Below are 22,809 nucleotides of genomic sequence, written 5' to 3'. Positions count from 1 at the left end.
CAATTTGTTAGCTTTCAGAGTTAGAAACACTTTTTAGAATGATAATGGAAAACAACCAAAAATAGACAAAAACTGAAATATGTACGCATTTAAAGGTTAAAATTCATCTCAAAAGTTTATGTCGTTATGCAAGAGAAAATGAGCTAGGAAAGCTCATCATATCGCTAGTTTGTTTTACTAGTGCCAGATCCTCTTGGAACAGGTTACGAACTCGTTCCATCGACCACATCATAGTGAAAAATGGAGTTTAAGGCCAGCACGACATGACTTTAAGCCTCATGTTAAAACGACGGCTAGATTACGCTATTGAGGATTCTGAATTTTGGCTGAGTAGATATTATTTTAACCCCGAGTGGTTAAGCCCCGTGCAAACAGACGCAACGTTGGTGGCCAACAATTCCCAACATTGTTGGATGTTACATGTTGCGTCCGTTTGCACACCCGGTTGTATGTTGTTGGGAGTTGTTGCATCCGTTTGCACACACTGCCAACACGAACGCAACAACTCCCGACACTGTTGGCCCAACAATGTTGGGAGTTGTTGCGTCAGTTTACACGAAGCTTTAATCGCACGGCCGCGCACTGGGTACGAGGTTAGCTAAAACGTCTTTTGCAAGTGAGCATGCCTATCAGAGGGAAAGGGAAGGGGTTTAGGATATGGAAAGGGTGTTCCAAACTCAAGATATACTCAAATTAACAACAAATCTTAATTCACATTTACCTCTTGTTGTGCAGTCAGAGATTAAAATGATCTACATTTAAGTAACCGGTTAAACGGGGTTTAAAAATGAAATTTAGATATGTCTGGAATGATAAAAATATCAACATATGAAAATGACAAGGCAAACATTCCACATTATTTCTTCTAAATCCGTTGCTCTTCGTAAGCAATGGTTTAAACCGGCGAAAAGAAGGCCACTTATAGTTCTCGTCTATGAAACTGATCTTTCTTGAGGTCAATAAAATGCAAAAAACAAGACACATCTGATCGCTGTCAATTTACAGCGTGGCTGTTCGTCCATTTAACGTCACCAGGCCTCCGGCCCGCAAAGACTCTGCTTGTTGCGTTAACACGAATATGACTTCACTCATAGTTGGACGCGCCTCTGGGGCTCTCGCGACACATCGCATGATGAGTTCTCTCAGCACACCGTTAGTTACGAGGCCTATCTGATCTTGGATCTGCTGCGGAACCGGAAGTTCTCTTATACACATTTCGCACAGTAGTAAGCCATAGCTGTAAACATCCACCTGCAAGAAAAACGAACCATAGATAGATCGAGACGAATAAACAGAACAGACAAACATACAAACGAAAAATCGAAAACATATTAAAAAAAGCAGTGTTAGAATAAGGTGTATACGAATGTTTCTCGGGAGTGACTCCAATCCACATTCACTGTTTTATAGAACAGTTTTTAACTGAGCATCTGATTGCTCGTTTCATTCAGCAAAGCCTTGTGATTAACAGCCTTGCAAGTAACAGTTTTCGCGTGTAGTGATTGGCCACATTAAGTCCTATAACAAGTATTTCTTCACGCGCTAAGGTAGATCATAAATAAGTTTAAACGCTAAGGCATAGGGTTCTAAATGTTTTAAGAAATACACTACTGTATTGTTGTTAAAAAAGTATTGTTGTATTGTTGTGAAAAAAGTCAATTCTGTTTCAACATTTGTTCTTATCTCAATCAATACCGCCGTCATTGCACATTCTCTGTAACAGTTTTCTTGATAGCATACGGGCCCGTAACCATTGAGAGGTACCGTATTTACTCGATGCGGCATTTATTCGAGGAAGGCTTAAATGTCAAAATGAAAGTTCCAATGTCACGCCAGCTTTTTTTAGCGGAGATAAAAAAAAATATCGTCTGGATGGTGTAGATCACAGAGTTGATCCTTTTATTTCTTGTAATCTTCCAATAAACGTCGCATTCTTTTCGTAAGAAGCGGCGTCTATCGGTAATTTTGCTTCCACTTTCGAGTTCAACCGAGTAAATACGGTAATTGTACAGATTAGAGGCAGTGACTAGAAAACAACAGACCAACCTTCCCTCCAGCAGCCTTTGCCATCTACGAGCTCCTATTATTCAAAGTCAACTTTACAGAAACACCATCATAGGGCTCTTCAATCCCGTGATCCCAACCCAAAATTTCGCGTAATCCCGTAGTTCCGAGGGTTATTTTTGGTATCGCACCTCCCACGCATACTTTCAATCCCCAATCTTGCCCCGATTGGGCACCGATTCCGCTTTAAAATCCCGAATACCGAGCTTCAAATGAGGGAAATCCCGCATCCCGAAAAACCTATTGAGGAGTCTCAGTTAAGTCAGGTATGGTTTGGCTCAAGACCTGATTACCAGGCCAAATAAACAGAAGACCATGTTACATGTAGTAGTTTGTGCTCACCTTTGGTGACTGCTGAGAAGTCTGGGATTCAGGCGCGGCATATATCCTGGCTCCCGGATTAGACGTCATGTACTGGCGCATGAAATTTGCTGCCCCGTAATCTGACAGCTTAGCTCTCCAGCAATCATCGCGTCTCCACAGTAACACATTTGAACTACTGATGTCGCGATGAATGATGGGGAATGGCTTGTTGAGATGAAGATAGTTGAGTCCCTTGGCGACATCTAAAGCGATACAAACCACTTCTTCGTGGTGCAACGCGCGCTGAGTTAAAATGTTTCGTAAATCAGTGTCGAGTAGCTCAGTTATGAATAACGGGCTGCCATCGTCGTTAGTAGCGCCAATAAACTGTAGTAAATGAGGATGCCGACAGCGCGAAGCAATACTCATTTCTCGTTCGAACAATCTGCGGTTATGAGGCGAAAGAATCAGATCATGAATCTGCTTAACAGCTACCTGGCAACCACGAAACGTTCCTTCGTACACCTTGCCCCAGGCTCCAACTCCCAAATTCTTTTCACTCAGCATAACCTCATCACGTCTGATGATCCAGTCACGTGGTTCAAGACGCCTATACTCGGCCAAGGCCTCCTGGGCTGCAGCGACCGCTGACTGCAACTGCCGTACTCGGTCCTCGCTTTCCGACACTGTTCGTTCACTGTCGCGGATTCTTTGCTGGTAAATTTCTCGCTCTCTTTCCAGATTTTCTCGATCCTGCTGTAAAGTGATTCTTTCCTCAGTCAGTTCCCGTTCAGTTGCAATTCTCCTGTTTCTTTCCTCTTCAACATGAATTTGCAAATCTCTTACCCTCTCCTCTAAACCTGACTTGAGCTCGCGTTCCTGCTGTAAAAGTTGCGATTGCTCTCTAATTGTCTCCTCTTTTGTTTGAACATCTTGTCGGCTTGTCTCCCTTAACAAACGTTCGTTTTCTAACCGTCTTTCTAACTCAGCGCTGGTCTCCCTTGCTTGACGTAGTTCCTCTTCAAGTCTAAGTCTTGCTTGTTGTTCGTCAGCTAAGGTTTTCTGCAATCCGTGAAAGTTAGTTTCCTTTTCTCTCAGCTGCTGCTCTCGCATGTCTCTCAAGACTGTCTCTTCATCCAGCGCTCGGCTCACTCGCACCAACTCGCTCTGAATTTTCCGCATACCCGAGTTTGCTTCACGCTCCTGTTCAAGTTCTTTCTGAAGCTGCCTCACTGAAATCCTTTCTTGTTCCAACTCGTTACTTATCAAATCTCCATTAACAGCTTGCTGGGTTAAAATCTGATCCTTCTCATGCAACGCTGTTTCTAAAATTCTGACCCTTTCTAATAGTCGTTCCTTATCAGCTGAATAAGTGATCTCTAAATCTCTCATTCGCCCTAGATTGCGCTCTTTTTCCTCTTCCACCTCGCGCAATTTTCCTCTTTCAAATTCCAGTAATTTCTGGTGTTGCTGTAAGCTCTCTCTCTGTTCTTTGCTATGCTGATCGAGTAAACTTATATGTGATTCCATCTTCTTGTGATGAAGTAAGATATCTGGTTTGACTGTTTGAGAGCCTGTTAGCGCAGGCTCTTCACTTTCCGTGAAAGCAGAAGCTTTGCGTCGCCTACTCCGTGTTTGTATGACGCTATCCAAAGCGTTAGATTTGTCCATGTTTTTGCCCTCTGCGGACCCAAGGTTACACTCAACCATGCCACCGGGGGAAGCCGCCGATAGTTTGGTCTGTAAAACAAACATAAACTTTCCTAGTTAAGCCTGGTTTTCACTAGCGCAAGCATAAGCATAAGGACATACGCACACGCAGAATGGCATATTTGACTCAATTCTCGATACCAACTCTCCTCAACCCGATGATAAAGAAGATGGCGGACGAAAAGTCTGCCATATTGTTTTTGATATGTGAAAGGTTTGAACCCAGGAGTCATTTCAAACGTAGGTTGAGTTTGATCGTCCGGGTGAACGTAGTCCTGAATAGGACTGTTGTTGTTGACAGTGACTGAGGTTTCGACAGCCTGTGCGGTAGTCATCTTCAGAGTCAAAGTGAGTGGTATCACGTCAGTTGATGGTATTATACTCTGGTTATTGATTTGATTGGTCAATTACGTCGTGATGTTATTGGTCATCTGTCAGTTAAGCCGTGATGTTATTGGTTATGAAGACTCGTAATCAGTAATTGTGCGTTTCGATCCGTCTATTGTCACGTGATACAACTCACTTTGATATGTTCGCATGAGGTCTGGGTCAAAGTGACCTATGATTGGTCCACGGCCTTGTGCTTATGCTAGTGCTTATGTCGACCCCGTTTTCACTACTCAAACCTACGACATAAGCATAAGCACAAGCACAAGAGGAACGAACTTACCCATTTTTCTTGTACTTCTACTTATGCTTATACTTATGCGCTAGTGAAAACCAGGCTCTAGTGAACATGACAGATGTCAATGGGGATTTACTTTGATGGAGAAGGGGATGAAAATACATGAAATGAGTCACATTGATCGGGAATAGGAGAGTGATGTAAAGGTAAAGGCGCACAAGAGCCAAAGGCCCAAAGGACAGGACCTTATCCCGGTTTACTTAGCATGCAGTATGCCTAGGAGTATTGCTACTCCCCCTGGACGGTATGCTGGTCCATCGCAGTGTTACCCCCCAGCAGTATGTCCCCGGTACCCATATTTTTTACACCTGGGTGAAGAGAGGCAAAGTGGAGTAAAGTTCCTTGTCTTAGGAAGCAACGCGACTGGCGAGGCTTGAACCCCGGACCTTCAGATCCGGCATCGGATGTGTTAACCGCTCGCCCACACAAGCCTCCATATGAGATAAGACTGAACGATATTGGGTGTACAAGAAACTTGCTCTGTTAGCTATCCAGTCATCTTACTATGTTATTGAGACCAATAAACAAATGAAAATACCTATCGTTTTTATGATGTCTGTGTGTGCGTGTCGTGTTGGTGGTGTGGAGTGGGGGGAGGGAGGGAGGAGGTTGGGCAAGTCATGCAGACACTTTTTCTTTGGTGCGCTGCCACGAATGTTAAGGCTGCTTTCACACGGCACAAGACGAATTTTCGACTGGTTAAAAATTTAACCGGACAGTTCGTTCACACGTGATCGTTCAATATTTTGGCTCTGTTCACACGGAGTTGAACAATAGGTGTCTAAATTTTCGTCCGCACGAATTTTCAACCGTGCCGTGCGTATCTAGCTGAATATATTCAGGTGGGGACACTGCTCTTTACATCTACTCGGAATACTGAAGGGAGACAACAGTCACTCTATTGTTTGAAGCTTAATCTCCGGTACGCCTGTCTTAGCGGTAGCCAATTAACCTAATTATCAACACAGCTTATGATGAACCAAGTTTGATGCGCATGAAACCAAACACTCAAACGTCGCACAAATCAGGACTGTCAGAAATATAGACTGTGAGCAAGCACTTTAAGTGGCTCTCTCCACCGCTCCAAGAATCCGCCAGAGTTCCTCAGAGAACGTTTTTGCAGGCTACAAGAAATACGGTTTTCAAAAGGTGAATGCCATAAATTCAAGTTACGTTTACGGTTGAATGAAGAGGATATTCCCGCGCGTGGCCAATTTCCCCTTTGTAAATTAACTTCTCTTCGGGTGCAGAGATGGGTGGGTATGACTCTTGGCTACAGAACGTATGATTGCACAAAAGGACGATTTTAGTCTTAAATTTAAAAAAAAATGAAATTCCTTACCGGAGCAGACTTTGATCCTTCGTCAAAGAGCTTTTTACGAGCAGTTTTGCCTGTAAGAATACACAATTAGACTTTATAGATCCCTAGTAGTCAATCTGTGACTTGTATACCGTCATTTCAAACTCCGTGCTGACCCCGTGTCTTACCAGTAAAATGACTACACCAACAGGTTAGGAGTTTTGCTGTCCATCTACCCCTCCCCTAAGCCAACATTAACACTTACTTAGCTCACTTAGAGCAAAATGATGGTTTAGGGGAGGGGTAGGTGGGCAGTTCCCAAAACGTATAATGATCGCGAGTTTAAAAGGGTTAGTCACTGTACCTTTAGGAGTTAATATTTTTCGTTGCTCTTTGCTGATTGGACTGGCCCGCTTTGGTGACTGTACACTTGATGCTTCAACTGAAGAAGAAGGCTCATCCTTCTTGTCTAGAATGTCCTGAGCTTCTTGTGAGCTTATGTTCAAAATAAATAACGATTTAATAATATTAGCACCGCAGTTAAAGTATGGTTGTTTATATTGACTACGTCTTTGGTGACTGGCCAAAAAGGGTGAAGTTAAGCAAAAGCTGGTTGACTTAAATAAGCCTGCTTAGCTTTTACTTAGCTAAATCACTGTAGATGCTAAAACATTGTACCAAAAGAGTTTCTTTGAATCGTCACACCTTTTGTTTGAATGGTCACATCTTAGGAATAATTAGATCCGCATTTGGTGTTTGGAGTAAAAAAAGGTATGTTGTTGAATTATAAGTAGGCGTGGTGCAGAAGTTGTACTAGTATGTAACAGCAATGAGAAAAAGGTGTCGGCGAGAAATAAGGCAAATTTTACCCAAGCTCACTCCAAGTCAATTGATCAGCAAAACGATTCTGAAACTAAAAAAAGAAAAGTACATCATGATATGTATCATAAAAGACATAATAGATTTCAATACCGGTACTTTACATTTAAACTAATCACGTATAACTGTTATGAAAACTTCCAGTGTTTCCTACTGCCTTTAATTGTATTTCTTTTCTTTTTGTAATAAATATTCAGTATCGCCTTTGTCTTGTCTTGCCCCACCCAGATTAGCTTAATAGCTATTAACAGGGCATCCAATATTGTTAGACTTGATTTTTTTCACTGAATAAATTGTTGCTGGAGGTGACTGGACAAACTGGGGGGAGCTGCAAGAGCACGGAGGAGGTAACCACCCTGAGAACCTCAGTGGAGAGTCTTTTGCAGATACCTACCAAGACATATCCAGAGGGAGGGAGGGGTGGGGGCAAAATCAGCTAAAAACGACTGTACACGAAGGCAACTTAAGTGAAATGACCGACCTCAGGAAAAGGACTGTAAAATTACCGGAGCCCTTCAATACCCAAAGATCTCCCCTGATATGATTAATGATGGAGACTCCTAGCCTTCTGAAAACATCCGTTTCTCCTCGCTCTTCGCCACTGGGGACGTTTCGCGTGGAGGAATGTCTGCAACTCAGTGGCAAAAATTCCATACTGATGATGCAAATCAATGTTTACATAATAAATCCGGTAGTCATGGGGTTCCAAATATACATTTGTCCAATTTTACGTGTCTTCTGGTTGATTTTGGTAAAGTGTGGTGTTCATCTGCCAACGAGCTCCAGCAAAACTCAACTGCTTCTTCTAGAGAAGAGTATATGCCACAAAGATGACTGTTTTGTTAGAGATTCTTCGCGTTTACATTTGACCTTTGTGGCCTTTTGTCTTTTGTCTGTCATTCATAAACAATAGCTAAAACAATGTAACTACTCCATCAACCAATCAGCGCTTCTGACCGGATCTCGGACAGATTTTATGTCATCACTATAGAATTTTTGCAGCTGAGTCGCAGACATTCCTCCGCGCGAAACGTCCCCAGCGGTGAAGAGTGAGGAGAAACGGATTTTTTGGCAGGCTAGGAGATCCCTTGCCAGCATTGTTTCATGTTTAACCTGGCCTACTGGTAAATTACATTGGCCACATCTAATTATTATTGACACTGAAAACGTGAACTACAACTAAAACAAGAGAATACTCACCAGTTCAGTTAAATCAGCCTTAATGTCCCTTGGCACAACGTGGTAATTCATAACAAGAACAATGTACCTTTTCTTGACGTCTGTGAACAAAATCAAGAGTTTCATGTCATTAACAGGCACCCTAAATTGTAATTAAAACCAAGGGGATTTCCGTCCTGAAGGTTAAGAAGAATCAAGGCAGAATTTCTCTCAAGTCATCATGCCACTTACACACTGTAAGCTGCAGTTAAGTGAATCCAGGAAATTCCCTCAGCATTTATTATAAGAAACTACCAGTAGTAAAGATAATGGATTCAATATCACAATAAGTAAAGCAGGTACACTGATCCTAAGGGAGTCCAAGCCCCATCTGGTTGTTCAAAAGATGAATAGCGCTATCCACTGGATAAATCGGTATCCAGCAGATAAGTATTGGGGAAACCAATTGCCCTATCCAGTGGATTGTGATTTATCCATTGGATACTGTGCTATCTACCTTTTGAACAACTGGCGCTAGGTGGGGTCTCTATAACATCGTCACCACATCATCCTAACCTCTTAATAAACCACATATCATTTTCTTGTTCAAAGCTGTTCTAGACTACACATAGGAAACCCTACCCTACCTGGACATTTGAGTACAATCACTCTAATCCCACACAGGAAAGGCTCTACCTAGGGGTACAGCTATATACACTGTACATGCATACATATTATGTAAAGGTTATTGTGTACCTTGACTATGAGGATCCAGAAACGTGCCCCTTTCTTTGAATTTTTCTTGAATAGCACTGGCCCCAGCAGCAGATGGTTTAACGGCCAAAAGCAAAGGTGACCCACCAAAATTTACCTAAGTCAATTTAAAAAATTACTGTCTTAAAATGTGTATAAAAAGGCTTGTGGCACGAATGATTCAAACAAAGATTTAACCCCGAAACTCTACAAAATCTAACATTAGATTCTCCCGATGATTTTCAATAAGATAAGATAAGAACTTTATTTAACAAGATAAGAAGATCAGCAGTGCTGGTGGGGTTATGCATACAACAGTTATGAGAAAAATAAGAATAATACTAAAAACAAATGTATAATTAAAAATTGAAAACTATCAAAAATATTTGTAACCGATATCTCTGTTTTTAGTTGTAGCTAAAACAGGTTCAAAAATAATTCATGTACCCTGCACTCTGTTAAATCTTTGCAAGGAATTCTGAAATGATAAGAAGCCCTTTTGCATCCATTTCCTAAAAAATAAACACACACCTTTGTATTAATATACTTCAGTATCATGCATAGTAAATAATGTTCAATTTGACCTGTTACCAAAATCCTGTAACAAAATCACTGCACTTGAATGCATCATGGGTGAATCGACATTAGTTGAACACCTTAGTGAACCGTGGAAACTGGTGAAACTGTACCCCTATTGGGACTACATGTACTCGGATTTTTTTCTTCTGAGCCACTTGTGTCACTGTCTAAAAAAAATTTCTCGTGGTGAATAAATTATTTGAAAGGATAAGTAAAATAAGAAGAATGAATGAAATAATAATAACTTTACTATACCTTCAGCTGTCTCCATTTCTATAAAAACTTTTTCTGCATAAATCTACAAAAATTTTATGAAAGTCAATATTTACTTTCTAAGGACAAAAATGCCAGGGGGGACAATAAACACAAATTGTTCTGTGAAAAGTTATATGATTTTCTCTGTCACAAAAATGCCCTATTTTAAATTCTGTGGCCTGCAGTATTTAAATTAAGCACCTACAATGGTAAAAGCACCAAGAAAAGCAAGAAAACAAACAAACAAACAAACAAACAATAGATTTAATTAGCAGAAGAACAACTTTGCATGTGCATCATGCTTTTTCGTAAATTTCTTGCCATCATTGCACGCCTATGACATGAAACTGCCTCATTTAACATTTTTTGCAAGTGATAAACTCAAAACAAAGACTTATGAGTCAACTAATAAATTTATTAGTTTATGGTTGCGTGAGTTCTCTAATACTATAAGGGGTGGGGTTATATTTGTGTAACCCTTTCAAGACCAGTATTGCAATGTTTTACCTTAACAGGTGCAGATGCTTTACCAACCAGCTGTCCAATCTTAATAGTGCTAACATGCAGTACTATGTAAATTGCTCTCCTCTTCTGTGGTAAGCTATTTGTAGATGTAACCTTCTGATCAGGTGCAGTTGTTACTGTTTCCTTTTCCTGGTTTACAATTGGCACACTTGACTCCTCTTTGGTTTCCTGTACAATTCATGAATACCGTAATGCTGTTACACATTCAGTGACAATATTATGGTGTTTACAGTTTCTACAGAAACTGAAACACTATGCAGTCATGTTGTGTCCACAATGTCCCTAATATCCATAGGTCAGAAAAGCAATAATTCTTAAGGCCAGATACAAAATACTGAATGCATTCAGTAATTTCAGTAGCCAGTCATCGGTGTGCTACATGTACATGTCCGGGGGGACTCCCTTACATAAGCCATATACATGTAGGTATGGATCGCCCAAAGGGTAGGGTGTTTGCACCATTTTGGTATGAAAATGGGTATAAATTTTGCCCATTTTGGTCTGGGATTGGGTATAGTTTACAAAGGAACTCCGGGGCCATTGTGTATCATTGTGTACAATGTATCAATTCCAAATGAATAAGAAGAACGTGTGATATGCGAATTCGTTCAGAAATGGACTTTAACGGTTACCAACTAGGTAGTAAACATAAATTTGAAAGAGGTTAACCTGTCTACCAGACATAATCAAAACACGGTTAGTAATGTCTATGAAGCAGTGGTGATATCCTTGTTCTGGGCCCACAACAGACTCAATGAATTACCAGAAATACATTTTGAATTTCCTCTCAACCTGATTGGCAAATTGACAATGGCTTTTTTTTAACAGGCCAATCACGGCACATACGGAAATGCTGGAACACAGGTTGGAGCACAGAACAAGGATTTTGACTCTGTTTTGTACGACTTAACCAGACATTTTGTTCTATCTGTTGGGCAGGCTAGAAAAGAGTTTGTTACCATTGGTTTAGTGCTGGAGGCTTTTCTATTTTTTTCTTCATCAGCTGTATAATCATCAGTAATAATCTTGTGTTTTGGTGCTCTAGGCCGCTCATGAGCAGATGAAATTCCTTCTGTTAGCTTAGAAGCACTGTCACATGTGGCCACAGCACAGGCAGCTTCATCATTTATATCAATATCTTGGTGGTCAATGTCCATGGCTTCCTCATCATCTAACCCATGACTGCTATGACCAGCAGCTGATGAAAACAGTGTTGCATTAAACTTGGATTCTGACAGAAAATTACTGGAATTCAGTCGCACACCATTGCTGGAAGTTTCAAAACTTGTTCCTGATTGGTAATGCCCCAGAGGGGTTTTCTCTGGGCTGCCGTTTCTTATGTTATGCCAGGAGAGATTTATCAGGCTGCCATTTGCTGGGGGACTGCTAGGGAAAGTCTTTGCAGGACGATTTTTGTGATGTCGTGGGGAAGCGGCACCTTTGGCTGGTCGTGCTCTAAGGACATTGTTGCTGGTGTTCTTGGTAGCAACAATAACTTTCTTTGTCCCCTCAGCCTTACTCTGAGGAAATGGCTCCATACAAAATCTATTGTTGCATGTACTGGTTAACCATCAACTGGAAAGTATAAATGCAACACAATCGTTACCAAAATTAAGTCCTATTTTATTATACATAAATTCATGTTGCAAGAGGGGCATTACAGTGTATGGTTCTCATATTTTGCCTCCCCTGCAGCCATTTTTTGCTACATGTAGTTAATGATTTTGTTAAAGGATGAATTGCTTCCACCTTTGCCCATTCGGCAACTGCGTGAAAAAACTACTTGCCGCGGACTACGATACTGAGCCCTGGTGATTTATGCAACACTGCCAGCAAAACTCCTTGAGTGAGGCTTTTTATGTATAGGAAACTATTTTGAATTTTAACAGTTCTGACCCTTCTGTCCTCTTGTAAATAAAAACAGGTTAACCTATTCATAAACTACATAAAAAAAGTACTATCCCTAGAATAAATTTTGTTTTATCATATAAAGAAAAGAAATAATGCACACACTACCGTCATCTTGTGCCAAAAAAAAACAAAAACCAACAATTTTTATCGTCACATACTGCATCTACGTGTATTTTTGAGATAATTATTTTCAAAGGCTTAATTTTTATAAAGATGTGGTTTATCATAGAAAAACAATTTCTGTGCACACCGCAAAAGATGTCGACGTGTAACTAGCTGATGAATTATATCGAAAGAAAAGACAGCGGTTGACGATCGTTCTTCCCGTTTACAATAAACGTATAAAAATTATTTAAGCTTTTTTACAAGTGATGGGTTTTCCAGCTTCGATTCCTGCATATTAATTTGCCTAGCAGTTGCGGAAAGGATATTGTGCTTGTGCGCACCTAAAGATAAGAATCGTTAACTTATGTGGGGAAAATTTAAATCATAAGACGAAGTTATTAGAGAAGATTCACAGGATACATAAAAGATAGTCCCAAAAAGGCAAAATACTCTTGCAAAATTCAGGAAAGAGACTCTAAATCTGACTTACGAGGAACGTTTGACTGCACAGCAAACGGTAGATCGACGAAGTTATGGCCATATATTACATTCTGTTAACATTTCAACACATGATAAACAGCACATTCTATTATTGTTGAGAGAAGAAGACAAGAGACGAAAACATATGTGTTTACATGGTCCACGCAGTCGGTTAATTCAATATGCGCATTACCTCCATTATGTCACCGCTGAGCTTTTGCGCGCGGGAGACTACATCATGACGAGGCTTCGCGCCCTTGAAAACGATTTCAAAATGGCGGGTCTTTGAACGGGACGACTGTTTTTCCTCCTTTTGCCGTGTATTTGAGATCGTTTCGGACCTCTCTTCTTGTTATGCTGTAAGTTTGAATTAAAAATGAGCAGAGGCCTCTTATCAGGTACGTTAGTTTTCTTCTGAGGTCAGTTTTGAAGCAAAGAGCTTGGAGAATAATACAAGGTTTTTCATGTTGTCATTTTTCCTGGTCTTTTATTGGTCACTTTCTTTCTTCTAGGCCTAGACAGAGCTGAGAAAGATCCATACAAGGGATGGAAAACAAACAATTTTCAAGCTGATTCACCAGAGAACGAGTATGTATCAACATCAAACAGAAAAATTTAAAATCTTCCGTCGAAGTTAGGATTGTTGAAGCTTATTAAGGCCACCATATTACTTGTTTTTACATCTACAATGACGTGTTATCTTCGTGCCCGATTTAAATTTCATTTTCTGTTTTGCTTTATCTTTGTATTGAAATAACTGACAATTTGAAAACACATTAGTTTATAACTTACACTTAACAAATATGTAGCCTGTAATGCAGGCATATTTTTGGGCGAGCGAAAGATGCTTCCGTTGTTTATGTTCGTAATTCCGAGCCCGCCATTTTTTATATTTTAAATCAGAGGAAGATTGGGGAGAATAGAAATATGGGGTAGGGGTTAGGCCATCCCCCCTTTTTTTTTTCGTTTAGCGTCAAATGCATTTCCTGATATTGGGTCGGTCAGTCGGATTGAAAAAAAAAAACGTAAAAAAAAAAATTATAAGAAGAAGTCTTGGAAGAGGAGACCCTGGTACCCCAGGATGACGTTAAAAGTTAGCATTTACAGATTTGGATTAACAAAATGCACAGTATACTGTAAAAAATGTTCCTGTTTTTGTTCCTGTTTTGCTATACACTGTTACTATGCTCATTTTTCAGATTAGAAGAATTATTGAATGAAATGTTTTTTGGCCTACAGCCGACGACCAAACATTTTTCATTTTCAAAAGTGCAGAATGAGCATGGAATTTTGTTGTTCGTTCGCCAGAAGTTTGCCTGAGAATTATAAGTTTTAGGCACCTGGTCGGACTCCTTGTTTAAAATTTTGGTCGCCCACGGGCAAATTGTAGGCACCTCTGGTGACCAGGCGCTTATTATGCAGCCGCCTTGATATACTGCTCAGAACGGATGTTGGACTATTAAATGGATGGAAAAATTTGAAAATCTTCTTACTTATATAATGGCTGATTGGGATGGTGCTCATCTTATTATGGAAGACTTCAACATCGATTTGCTTGACTATCATTCAATAAGAACTGTACAGTACAAGAACATGTTAAATTACTTCAATCTCCATCAGCATGTCCAGCAGCCTACATGTGTCAAAGACAAATACACTTACTAATAGATCATGTTATATCAAATGTTTCAAATCAGATTACTTAGACTAATGTTCTGCCTTGCTCGAGTGTCAGTGACCACGATGCTCCATACGTTTGTATCAACATCTATGTTAAGCGTTAATGCTACAAGATGATCAGAAATGAAAGGGAATTTGACGAACAAAAGTTTCTCCAGGATTTTTCAGAACTGCCCTTCAATCTCATCTGCAGCACAGACAACATTGATGACAAGCTGGACTTATTTAACTCATTGTTCACCACTTGTCTAGACAGACAAAAGTGCCCTGTTTATTAAAGAAGGTCAAAGTTACACGCCCTCCCGCACAATGGTTGAAATCAGACGACATCCACCACAGGGCTCAAAATTTTAAAAAAATCGTCAGTTCTCCTGATGGCGACCAACTGGAGAAATATAGTCGCCAGATGCAAATTTTTACTCGCCAGTTTGTATAATGTATATGACGCAGCTCATAGTATGGCGCGATCAAGACTTTACTAACTAATGAAAATTTGATTAGTTAGTATACACATGTAGGCTTGATGAATGTAGAGCTAAGTCATCAATAAACCGTTATTATTATTATTACTTTTTTTAAAAAAAATCTAACTGCTCTTTCGTCTTTCCATCTAATTTTATCATAAATCACATACAGTGTACTGGAGGGCTTTTTGTAGAGCTACATATTTTTAATCAGTATTAATACAGTGTTGTTTTGCCTGTAAGCCTCTTGATTGAAGGTGATAATGATGATTGGTTTACATTAAACCTTTTGTTGGTCAAAAAAAGCAACAAGTGTCTTGAAACTTGCCAAGTTACAAAATTGATGGTGGGATAGAAACCTGTATGTATTACGGAAAGTGAAATATACCTCTAAAACTACAGTTGTAATTGTTTTCAGTTTAGCAAACACACAATGGGTTATGATTCTACTTTATTTTTGGTGACCTACTCACTGATTTTTGTTTCCGCATGACTTGTGCTACACATTATTAGTTAGTCATTCCTAGATCTCTGTCATTGTCATCAAGTTGCACATCCCTTTCTTTGCACTAAGCTCATCAATGTCATGCAGCAGTATCCCTTCCCCTCCCCTCCCACTGGTCTCAATGTTGCTGAGTACATGCGGCGTCCTGAAGTGAAGCCTTACTCGAGCTTATGACCTTGTTTGATGATTTACATTACATCAATTGTTTATTCTAAAAGTACGCTATTCAATATTACGGTATAACATTTCACCACAATCAGCCAAGAACAACATTTTCAGGGGGTAGTCTCCTCTGCAGGCTTCATTGTCATGTTTTAGAGAACGAGTGGGAGAATGGAGAGAGAACCGGGAGTGGCAGGTTTTTCTCCTTTTCTCGTTCTCAGACTCCTCATGGTCAGTGTAACCATTACAATAGGAGTTGCCTGTGGAGGATGCTATTCAGGGGGAGGGGCAGCTGTTTTTGCCCTTGGGGAGTGTGGAGAGGATTTTGCTGTTGCCAATTATAAAGTGGATGTGCTTTGCATGCATGATTTTTGAGAAGTTATAGATGAGCCAAGGCAGAACTGTTTGAATAAATGTTTCTGTATTAAGTGCAAAACCAAACTGCATATTTTGTGTAGCTTTTGCAGCACTTTTCTAAAATTATTAGATAATGGTGACATTCTTGCACAGAGCCTTTCAATTATTTGTATGTGTATGCTGTTTTTTTCTTGCAGTGAAGTTTGTTTACTTGATGATGACAATGATGATGAGAGTAGTTCTTCATACAGATCAACTAAATGCCTCTCAGATGGGAACAGAAATCCAAATGTATGAGCTAGTACATTGTATTTTTAATTAATTACTGTCATAATTTGCATTTATTACATGCACATGTATCCCTGGGAACTTCTTCTTGATGCATTTGAAAGGAAAAAGAGTTGTATCCAGAAGCTTGCTGTTATATTTCTTATTGAAAGATGTTATTCTTCATTTTTAAGAGAAATTATGATTAATCACTAGCAAGAATTAAACCATAACCGGCCATGGCGCTGCTACATGTAATAATCAGGCAATCAACACCATTGCTTGATATTAACCAATAATAAGCATGGTCGGCATGAGTTTGAATTTGTGTTGCAGCTCTAAATATCAAACATATGAGGGTAAGGCGGGGGGGGGGGGGGAGTACCTTAGCACAACATTTCACATAGATTGAGGACTATCCTGTTTGGCTTATCAAGTTATTTTACTCATGAACTGTCCACTGTTTTGACAATCAGCTTTTGTACTTAATGCCAGTACCAGTACAAGCATGCTTGTGTAAGTTCAGGGCCCAGCATCTTATAGCCCCACTTGCAATATAGCTTTGCTAGCAACAGTCATACTGTAATTAGCAGCATTTACTATTTCGGATTGCTTGATATTCGCCAATGATAAGCTTTCAAAATATTTCGTTTAATATTAAAGGGACTATTATCATACTAGGAATTTACTAAGCCACATGTGGCATAAACTTACAATTTTTTCCAGCATTTTGCTCCCTAAAGATACCGATCTCCACATGTACAGTTGTACATGTAGGTTGGTTATAAGGTTGTAGATTGATAATTTGAACTTACTTGAAGCACAAAGAGTTAAATCTGGTTTTGCCAGCAAAATTCATTTCTTACACGATTGTACATGTTTTTTTGTATACAGTAAGTGTAAGTGTAAGCATTTTTTGCTGTCTTAATCAAATTTTGACGTGGATATTGTGGATCAATTTAGGTTTATGAGAAACTGTTCACCTACCCCTCCCCTAAGCCAACATTTTGCCCCTAAGTGGGAAGTGTTCATGTTATCTTAGGGGAGGAGTAGGTTGGCAGTTTCCCAGAAACCTCAATCTTGATCCTTGTTTTCTTCATTTTTTTCTTGTCATAGGACTTCCAAGCCAAAGACAATTCATATACAATTCCAAGAAAAGTAAATGCTCCTTCTGACAAGGCAAAGAAAGGTAGCTCCTGGTTCAACAGCTCATTTGACGAGAAAGACCACACACCACCAAAAAACTGCCATACAAGAAAAGTTAACACACGAATGACTCAAAGGAATGAAATTGGATTCCGGGTGATGAGACAAGGGCAGTGGGGCAGGCATAATAAAACTCCTTTGTCACGGTGGAAACATGCAAGTCCACCAGGAGAGCTTTCTGCTTTGCGCAACAAACCATCAATATCACAACAAGAAAAGATTTTATCATGTCAAGGTTTGTAATAGGGTCTGTTAGATTTAGACTTTTCACAAGTTGCATTTCAGGCACATACATGTTCCTCGAAAAAGTTAAAGAATAAATCAAAGAAATCGAAGTGATCTCGAGATATCTCAAACTAATTCGGCTCTCACTTCGTCAAATAGCCAAATAGGACCAAAAACCTACAGACTTGCTTGCCCAATCTTGTTGAAAAATGGCAACTTTGATACATTCCTGAGCGTCGCTAATCCTTTACTTCGCACTCTGCCGAAGTAACAAAGCAAAAATGGTAAATTTCCTTTCCACTACAAGCTAGCCCAACCGATTTTATAACGCAAATTTCCCTCCATACATAAGCTCCTCCAAATATAAGCCCCTCAAAAAGGGCCTTTGAAAAATACAAGCCCCAGGGCTTATTTTCGGAATTAATTTTTACGGTATAACAACAAAAGCTGTGTATACTTTAATACTTTTTATATACTGGTATTCATTCATTTCCATGTGAGAATCAGATCGGATTGCAAGTTGAGTAGTTTTTGAAACTACTAATTTAATTATAGTAAACTTTCAAGCAATTGCAGACAGTAAGAAGTTTTGCTTCAGCAGCGTGCAGAGAAGGTAGTGTCTGATAGCCCGGGGCTATTGGATTTTGCTATCAGGCTAGTGATTTCTGTTTTTAACTTGCCCAACGGTCAAGTGATATTTTTTGAGAAATTTAAATAACAGAAGAACTGTGAAATCAATTCTGCTAGTCACGAAGTCTTTGGGGCTGGTTGAAATGACGTCTGGGCTAGCAGAAGCTACAATCAGGGACAAAAGTAGTTGACACACTTGTTTAAAACGGGTGCTTTAAACAAAAATTTAATTCATTTATTATTTCATTCTTTTTAAACGCCATAAATTCCCTCACCCCCCGAATCAATGTTGTCTGAAGTAAAAAAAAGACTTGAGGGTCCAAAATTCAATTGTCTGAATGCAAAATTGTGCTACTGCACACAAGTTGAGCCGTGCATGACACTGATTTTAACTGAAATTAAAGGAATCAATGACATAATTATGTTATTGGTGGTGGGGGTGACATTGACTTATTCACGACCGAATTATAGGGCCAATTCGAATTACGTGAGGACGTAATGAAACGGCTGCTATATCCAGAATTAACGTCGATATGGTTTACAAGCTGAAAACTGACGCTGAAACTCTAGCACATGTACAACTTTTGATGAATTTCAAGGGTATGCGTACTGAAAATATTTTTAATAAAGTGAATATTTCTCGTTCTTCACTTTATCTGATTGTTAAGGTGCAAACATTCACGGGTAGGGTAGGAATTGACACGTAGTGGGGATAGTCACTGGCCGGCCACGGAAACATGGAGCGTTAGTGAGGAGCCGCTGCCACTGCGCTCAATATCGAAACTACGGAAAAGTGAAGGTAAATTCATGGCCAATTCAATAAAAAACTAAGGACAGCGTAGCAAACATTGCAAGTGTACACGAAAACAATTACTTTCAATCCCACCTCGTGACACCCTGTGTGACATGATAACGCAACGCAAATAGCGTGACATGAGTGCATATGTCTGTGTATTTGGAGTGCATTTCTTAAGCGAAATCCAGTGTTTTTGGCTATTGTCCGCAGAGAAAATGAAAAGAGAGCTTTAAAACATGAACTGGTATTTGACTCTCAAAACAAAAGGACAGCTCAAACCAAGGAAAACACTGCTTCCTTCGTGTTACAATGGTTAACCACGTTTCGGCAAACGGAAAGTAACATTAGTCTGTTATGACCTCTTAATGTCGATATGTATTCTCGTGGTTAACCGTGGAAACTCCTTATTTGCACCACATCGCTGGAATTTTTCTTGCCAAGAATACGTATTGCGAAGCACTTTCTACATAGCACAATCTTCTTTTGCCTTTTGTGAGGAATTAGCGCATAAAAAAGGAAGATTTTCCACTGCACGGCGGTCATCGATCATGTGTTATCCCGCTTTCCTTGTCATCAAGTGAACTTCTGGGCCAAAGTAATTGCTGTTTTGGCGATGATACAAACTGGTGTGTCTATCTTGAAAACAATTTCTTTGGCATTCTGTGATTTACGAGCAGGGAAATGAAATAGTTGTCCGTCCAACATCAATAAAAAATCATGCCACTGAATAAATGGCAGGCGGTCATCTAAAATCATTACAATTAAAGGACATTCCTAACCTGGTCTAACCTGTTCGACGTCTACCTACGCTAAAGGTTTGGATCATTTAGGTTTGAAAAGGTCTCCAAAAAAAACCACATCTATATACGGGGCATAGCACAAACGGCTGGCTCATCATTTATGAGGTTCATAACCTGTATATTCAGTTGTACACGTCCTTTCACTAATGGCACAAGTCAATGTCAAAAATAATGCATGTCCCCTCCGTTACTCTACAGTACTTCATTCGCTTAAGTTAACCATTTACCAGAACAATTTTCATTGTACCCTAGTTTTTCCATCCTTTTTCCACTATTGATAATACTTGCGAGAACATTACATCCGCAGCAATGGCATTGATCACAACACAAATGATTTCCTTTCGACCCGACAGGGTATCAGGAACGCGGGTGGGAGTACAAGATTATGTAATGACATACGCTTTGTACATTTTACTCTACGTATACTACAAATTAGGATGAAACTTTACAAATTGTTGTTTATAAACAAACAATTTGGCCCATAGAGTAACGTCATCGCACAAAAATTCAGCAGCATCAAAAATCTAGCCGGAAAACACAAATACATGTTTCAGACAATCAGGGACAAAAGTAGTTGACACACTTGTTTGAAACGGGTGCTTTAAACAAACATTTAATTCATTTATTATTTCGTTCTTTTTAAATGCCGTAAATTCCCTCACCCCCTGCATCAATGTTGTCTGAAGTAAAAAAAAGACTTGAGGGTCCAAAATTCAACATTGATTTTGGGGGGAAGGGGTTGGGGTAGACAGGGGAAGGGGATAAGTATATCCACTATGCAAAAAGGGGCCATTTTATGGAAGTGTGTCAACACTTTTGTCCCTCATTGTAGCTTCAGCTTGCCCAAATGGCAAGCTGTAAAAATGATTTCTTTGCACCGTGTTCAGACAGTAAAATTTACTGGTTACCGCCTGATAAGGAGAACACTGCACGGGGTACATGTCAATCTAGTAGTGAGTTCAACTGGTTAACGCAATCCCAAAGATTAAAGAGGTACAATATTTTGCTTGTCCAATAAATTACAGTATCGTTTCTGTTTTATTTTGCAGTTCAAGAAGCAGACGCTTCTGAAAAATGCAATGGATTTGAATCAGAGAATACCGCAAGAACAGCAAACACTTTTAATTCCTTAAAAGAAGAACAAGAACATAACAGATCAAAGTTAGATTGTATCATGTGGGGAAGTTCTACGAAAAGTCTCAGTAACACTGCACTGAATAAAGATGAAAACACAAGGACTGAGTCAACAAATTCAGACATTAATTTGACATTGAAATCGAGTTCTCCTCAACTTCATGACTCTCTATCTTCATCAAAGGATGCCTTTTCAGATGATAATTATGATGATGCATTTGAAGAACACTGTACAAAATGCATGACAAGACTTTCACAGGATAGTATGTGCCCAGCTTGTAATAAGGATATATTTCCATCTCATGCAGCAACGCCACGGAAGCATCTCTCACCTGGTAGATTTTATTCATCCAAAAACGTGCGAACATATGCGGGTACTAAAAAGTGTGGGACTGGAGTTCCTCGTTTATGTGCAGCACCAGATACAAAGCCCTCTACCACTAAAAAATCTGTTGGTTCAAGCCAAGCAACCTCTGGGAGAAAAAAAAGAAAGAATCAAAGTAAAGTGAGTTGATTTTACTTAGAGGTGTCTGAAGCATCATTTTTCCAGGAAAGACTTGACTGTTGAGAATGTACACGTGTATGGAGCAATCCTTATTACTGTCAAAGCTCTCCTTGTGACCACTCTCATAAGTAACCAGTTCTAGTTACAACCACCTTTGTTAAACCCCATTTGAATGAGGACTTAACCTTTGTAACAAAAGCTCTCCTAAGTGACCACTCCTGTAAGCGACCGTGACAACTTTTTGGATTACCCAACTCGACTTTCACTATAGTAATATTTAGTTTTGGGATTATTTTGGTCTAAAAAATTGGATGCAAAGTTTAGATGTGTCTGTATCAGATATTAACAACTGCGTCATAAAAAAGGACACTCATTAAACATTAATTTCTTTTGTTTTGCTTCATAAAAGCGTCCACCCTCTATTGTTTTTTTCATGCGGTTGCTCATGAGAGCTCATTCTTGTAAGCGATCAGCTCCAGTTATGACCACGTTTTTTAATTTCTGAGGTTGTTGCTTACGACAGCTTCAACTGTAGTTACAAAGAGTATTGTCTCCAACCAAAGCCCATTGCTAAGAAGCAATACTTTGGATAACAGAGTCATATATCCTGACTTGCAGAAGTATACCTTTGTATGGAAAACATTGGTGCAAGTGATTCAAATTCTATTTAATTTTAAAACTGAAATATAAATTAGTTCCCGGAGTAGTCAATCGATAAATCAATAAAAATTGGTCAATCTTATTTGATTGATATCAGTTGTATCAATCAATCGGGAGAAATCAATGAGACTCTCATTTCATTCATTTATTGATCTTGATTTTTACTGATTTCATTGATATATTGGAAGAAAAATCTGTTCATCAAAAAATGAAAACTGAATTTATGCAAATGGTATGTCAATTGAATGTGATTGATGTATATGAAATAAATCATATAAGAACTGCGGAAATGAAATTGAATGAAGAATGATCCTTGCAGTTGTGAACGCAATTTATGCAATTGTGTAAGAAGCAATTATACCGACAATTGACTATTGAGTTGCAATTGAGAGTCAAAGATCAAACATTTATCGCTTTTTAAAGAAATCTTTAAAATAATCTTATCTTTTCTTTAAAACAATGGTTTAAAATTGTCATGTGATGGCTGATGTTGGCCAGGTTTGTAGGCGCCCAGTTTTTCATGATTTAGATCTACCACACTGTACATGTTAAAATAACGGTGGTGTATTTGCAGGTGTATCTTTACACCCTGGAGTAGTCAGTAGATAAAAATTGCTAGCAGTCAAGTGATTTTTATCAATTGGTAATGGAAAACGGTGAAAATCTATCAAGGGAAATCTTTTACCCTGAATTTCAGACAACCCCTCGACT

General features: G+C 39.3%; 2 protein-coding genes across 3 annotated transcripts in view; one reads left to right on the top strand and one right to left on the bottom strand.

Moving 5' to 3' along the window:
* Window positions 1-704: 704 nt before the first annotated feature.
* Window positions 705-12,859, bottom strand: LOC140931936 (uncharacterized). The gene is made up of 12 exons (XM_073381625.1): window positions 12,718-12,859; window positions 11,171-11,786; window positions 10,194-10,379; window positions 9,687-9,729; window positions 9,300-9,364; window positions 8,856-8,970; window positions 8,142-8,221; window positions 6,932-6,975; window positions 6,427-6,557; window positions 6,105-6,154; window positions 2,407-4,107; window positions 705-1,251 (listed from the first exon to the last, which is right to left on the bottom strand). The coding sequence occupies exons 2-12, from the start codon at window positions 11,747-11,749 to the stop codon at window positions 1,000-1,002; spliced, it is 3,246 nt and encodes a 1,081-aa protein (XP_073237726.1). The 5' UTR covers window positions 11,750-11,786; window positions 12,718-12,859; the 3' UTR covers window positions 705-999.
* A 91-nt stretch (window positions 12,860-12,950) lies between these two features.
* The window catches only part of LOC140921292 (uncharacterized), a 40,668-nt gene continuing 30,809 nt past the window's right edge, over window positions 12,951-22,809 (top strand). For both annotated transcript variants that reach the window (XM_073371293.1, XM_073371285.1), the window contains exons 1-5: window positions 12,951-13,105; window positions 13,220-13,295; window positions 16,073-16,166; window positions 17,259-17,583; window positions 20,849-21,438. In XM_073371293.1, the coding sequence (XP_073227394.1) occupies window positions 13,084-13,105; window positions 13,220-13,295; window positions 16,073-16,166; window positions 17,259-17,583; window positions 20,849-21,438 (1,107 nt within the window). In that variant the 5' untranslated portion in view covers window positions 12,951-13,083. The remainder of the gene's footprint in view (window positions 13,106-13,219; window positions 13,296-16,072; window positions 16,167-17,258; window positions 17,584-20,848; window positions 21,439-22,809) is intronic.

This window comes from Porites lutea, chromosome 1 (genome assembly GCF_958299795.1).
Source record: "Porites lutea chromosome 1, jaPorLute2.1, whole genome shotgun sequence".
NCBI lineage: Eukaryota > Metazoa > Cnidaria > Anthozoa > Scleractinia > Poritidae > Porites > Porites lutea.
This window is presented reverse-complemented; position numbering and strand designations above follow the sequence as displayed.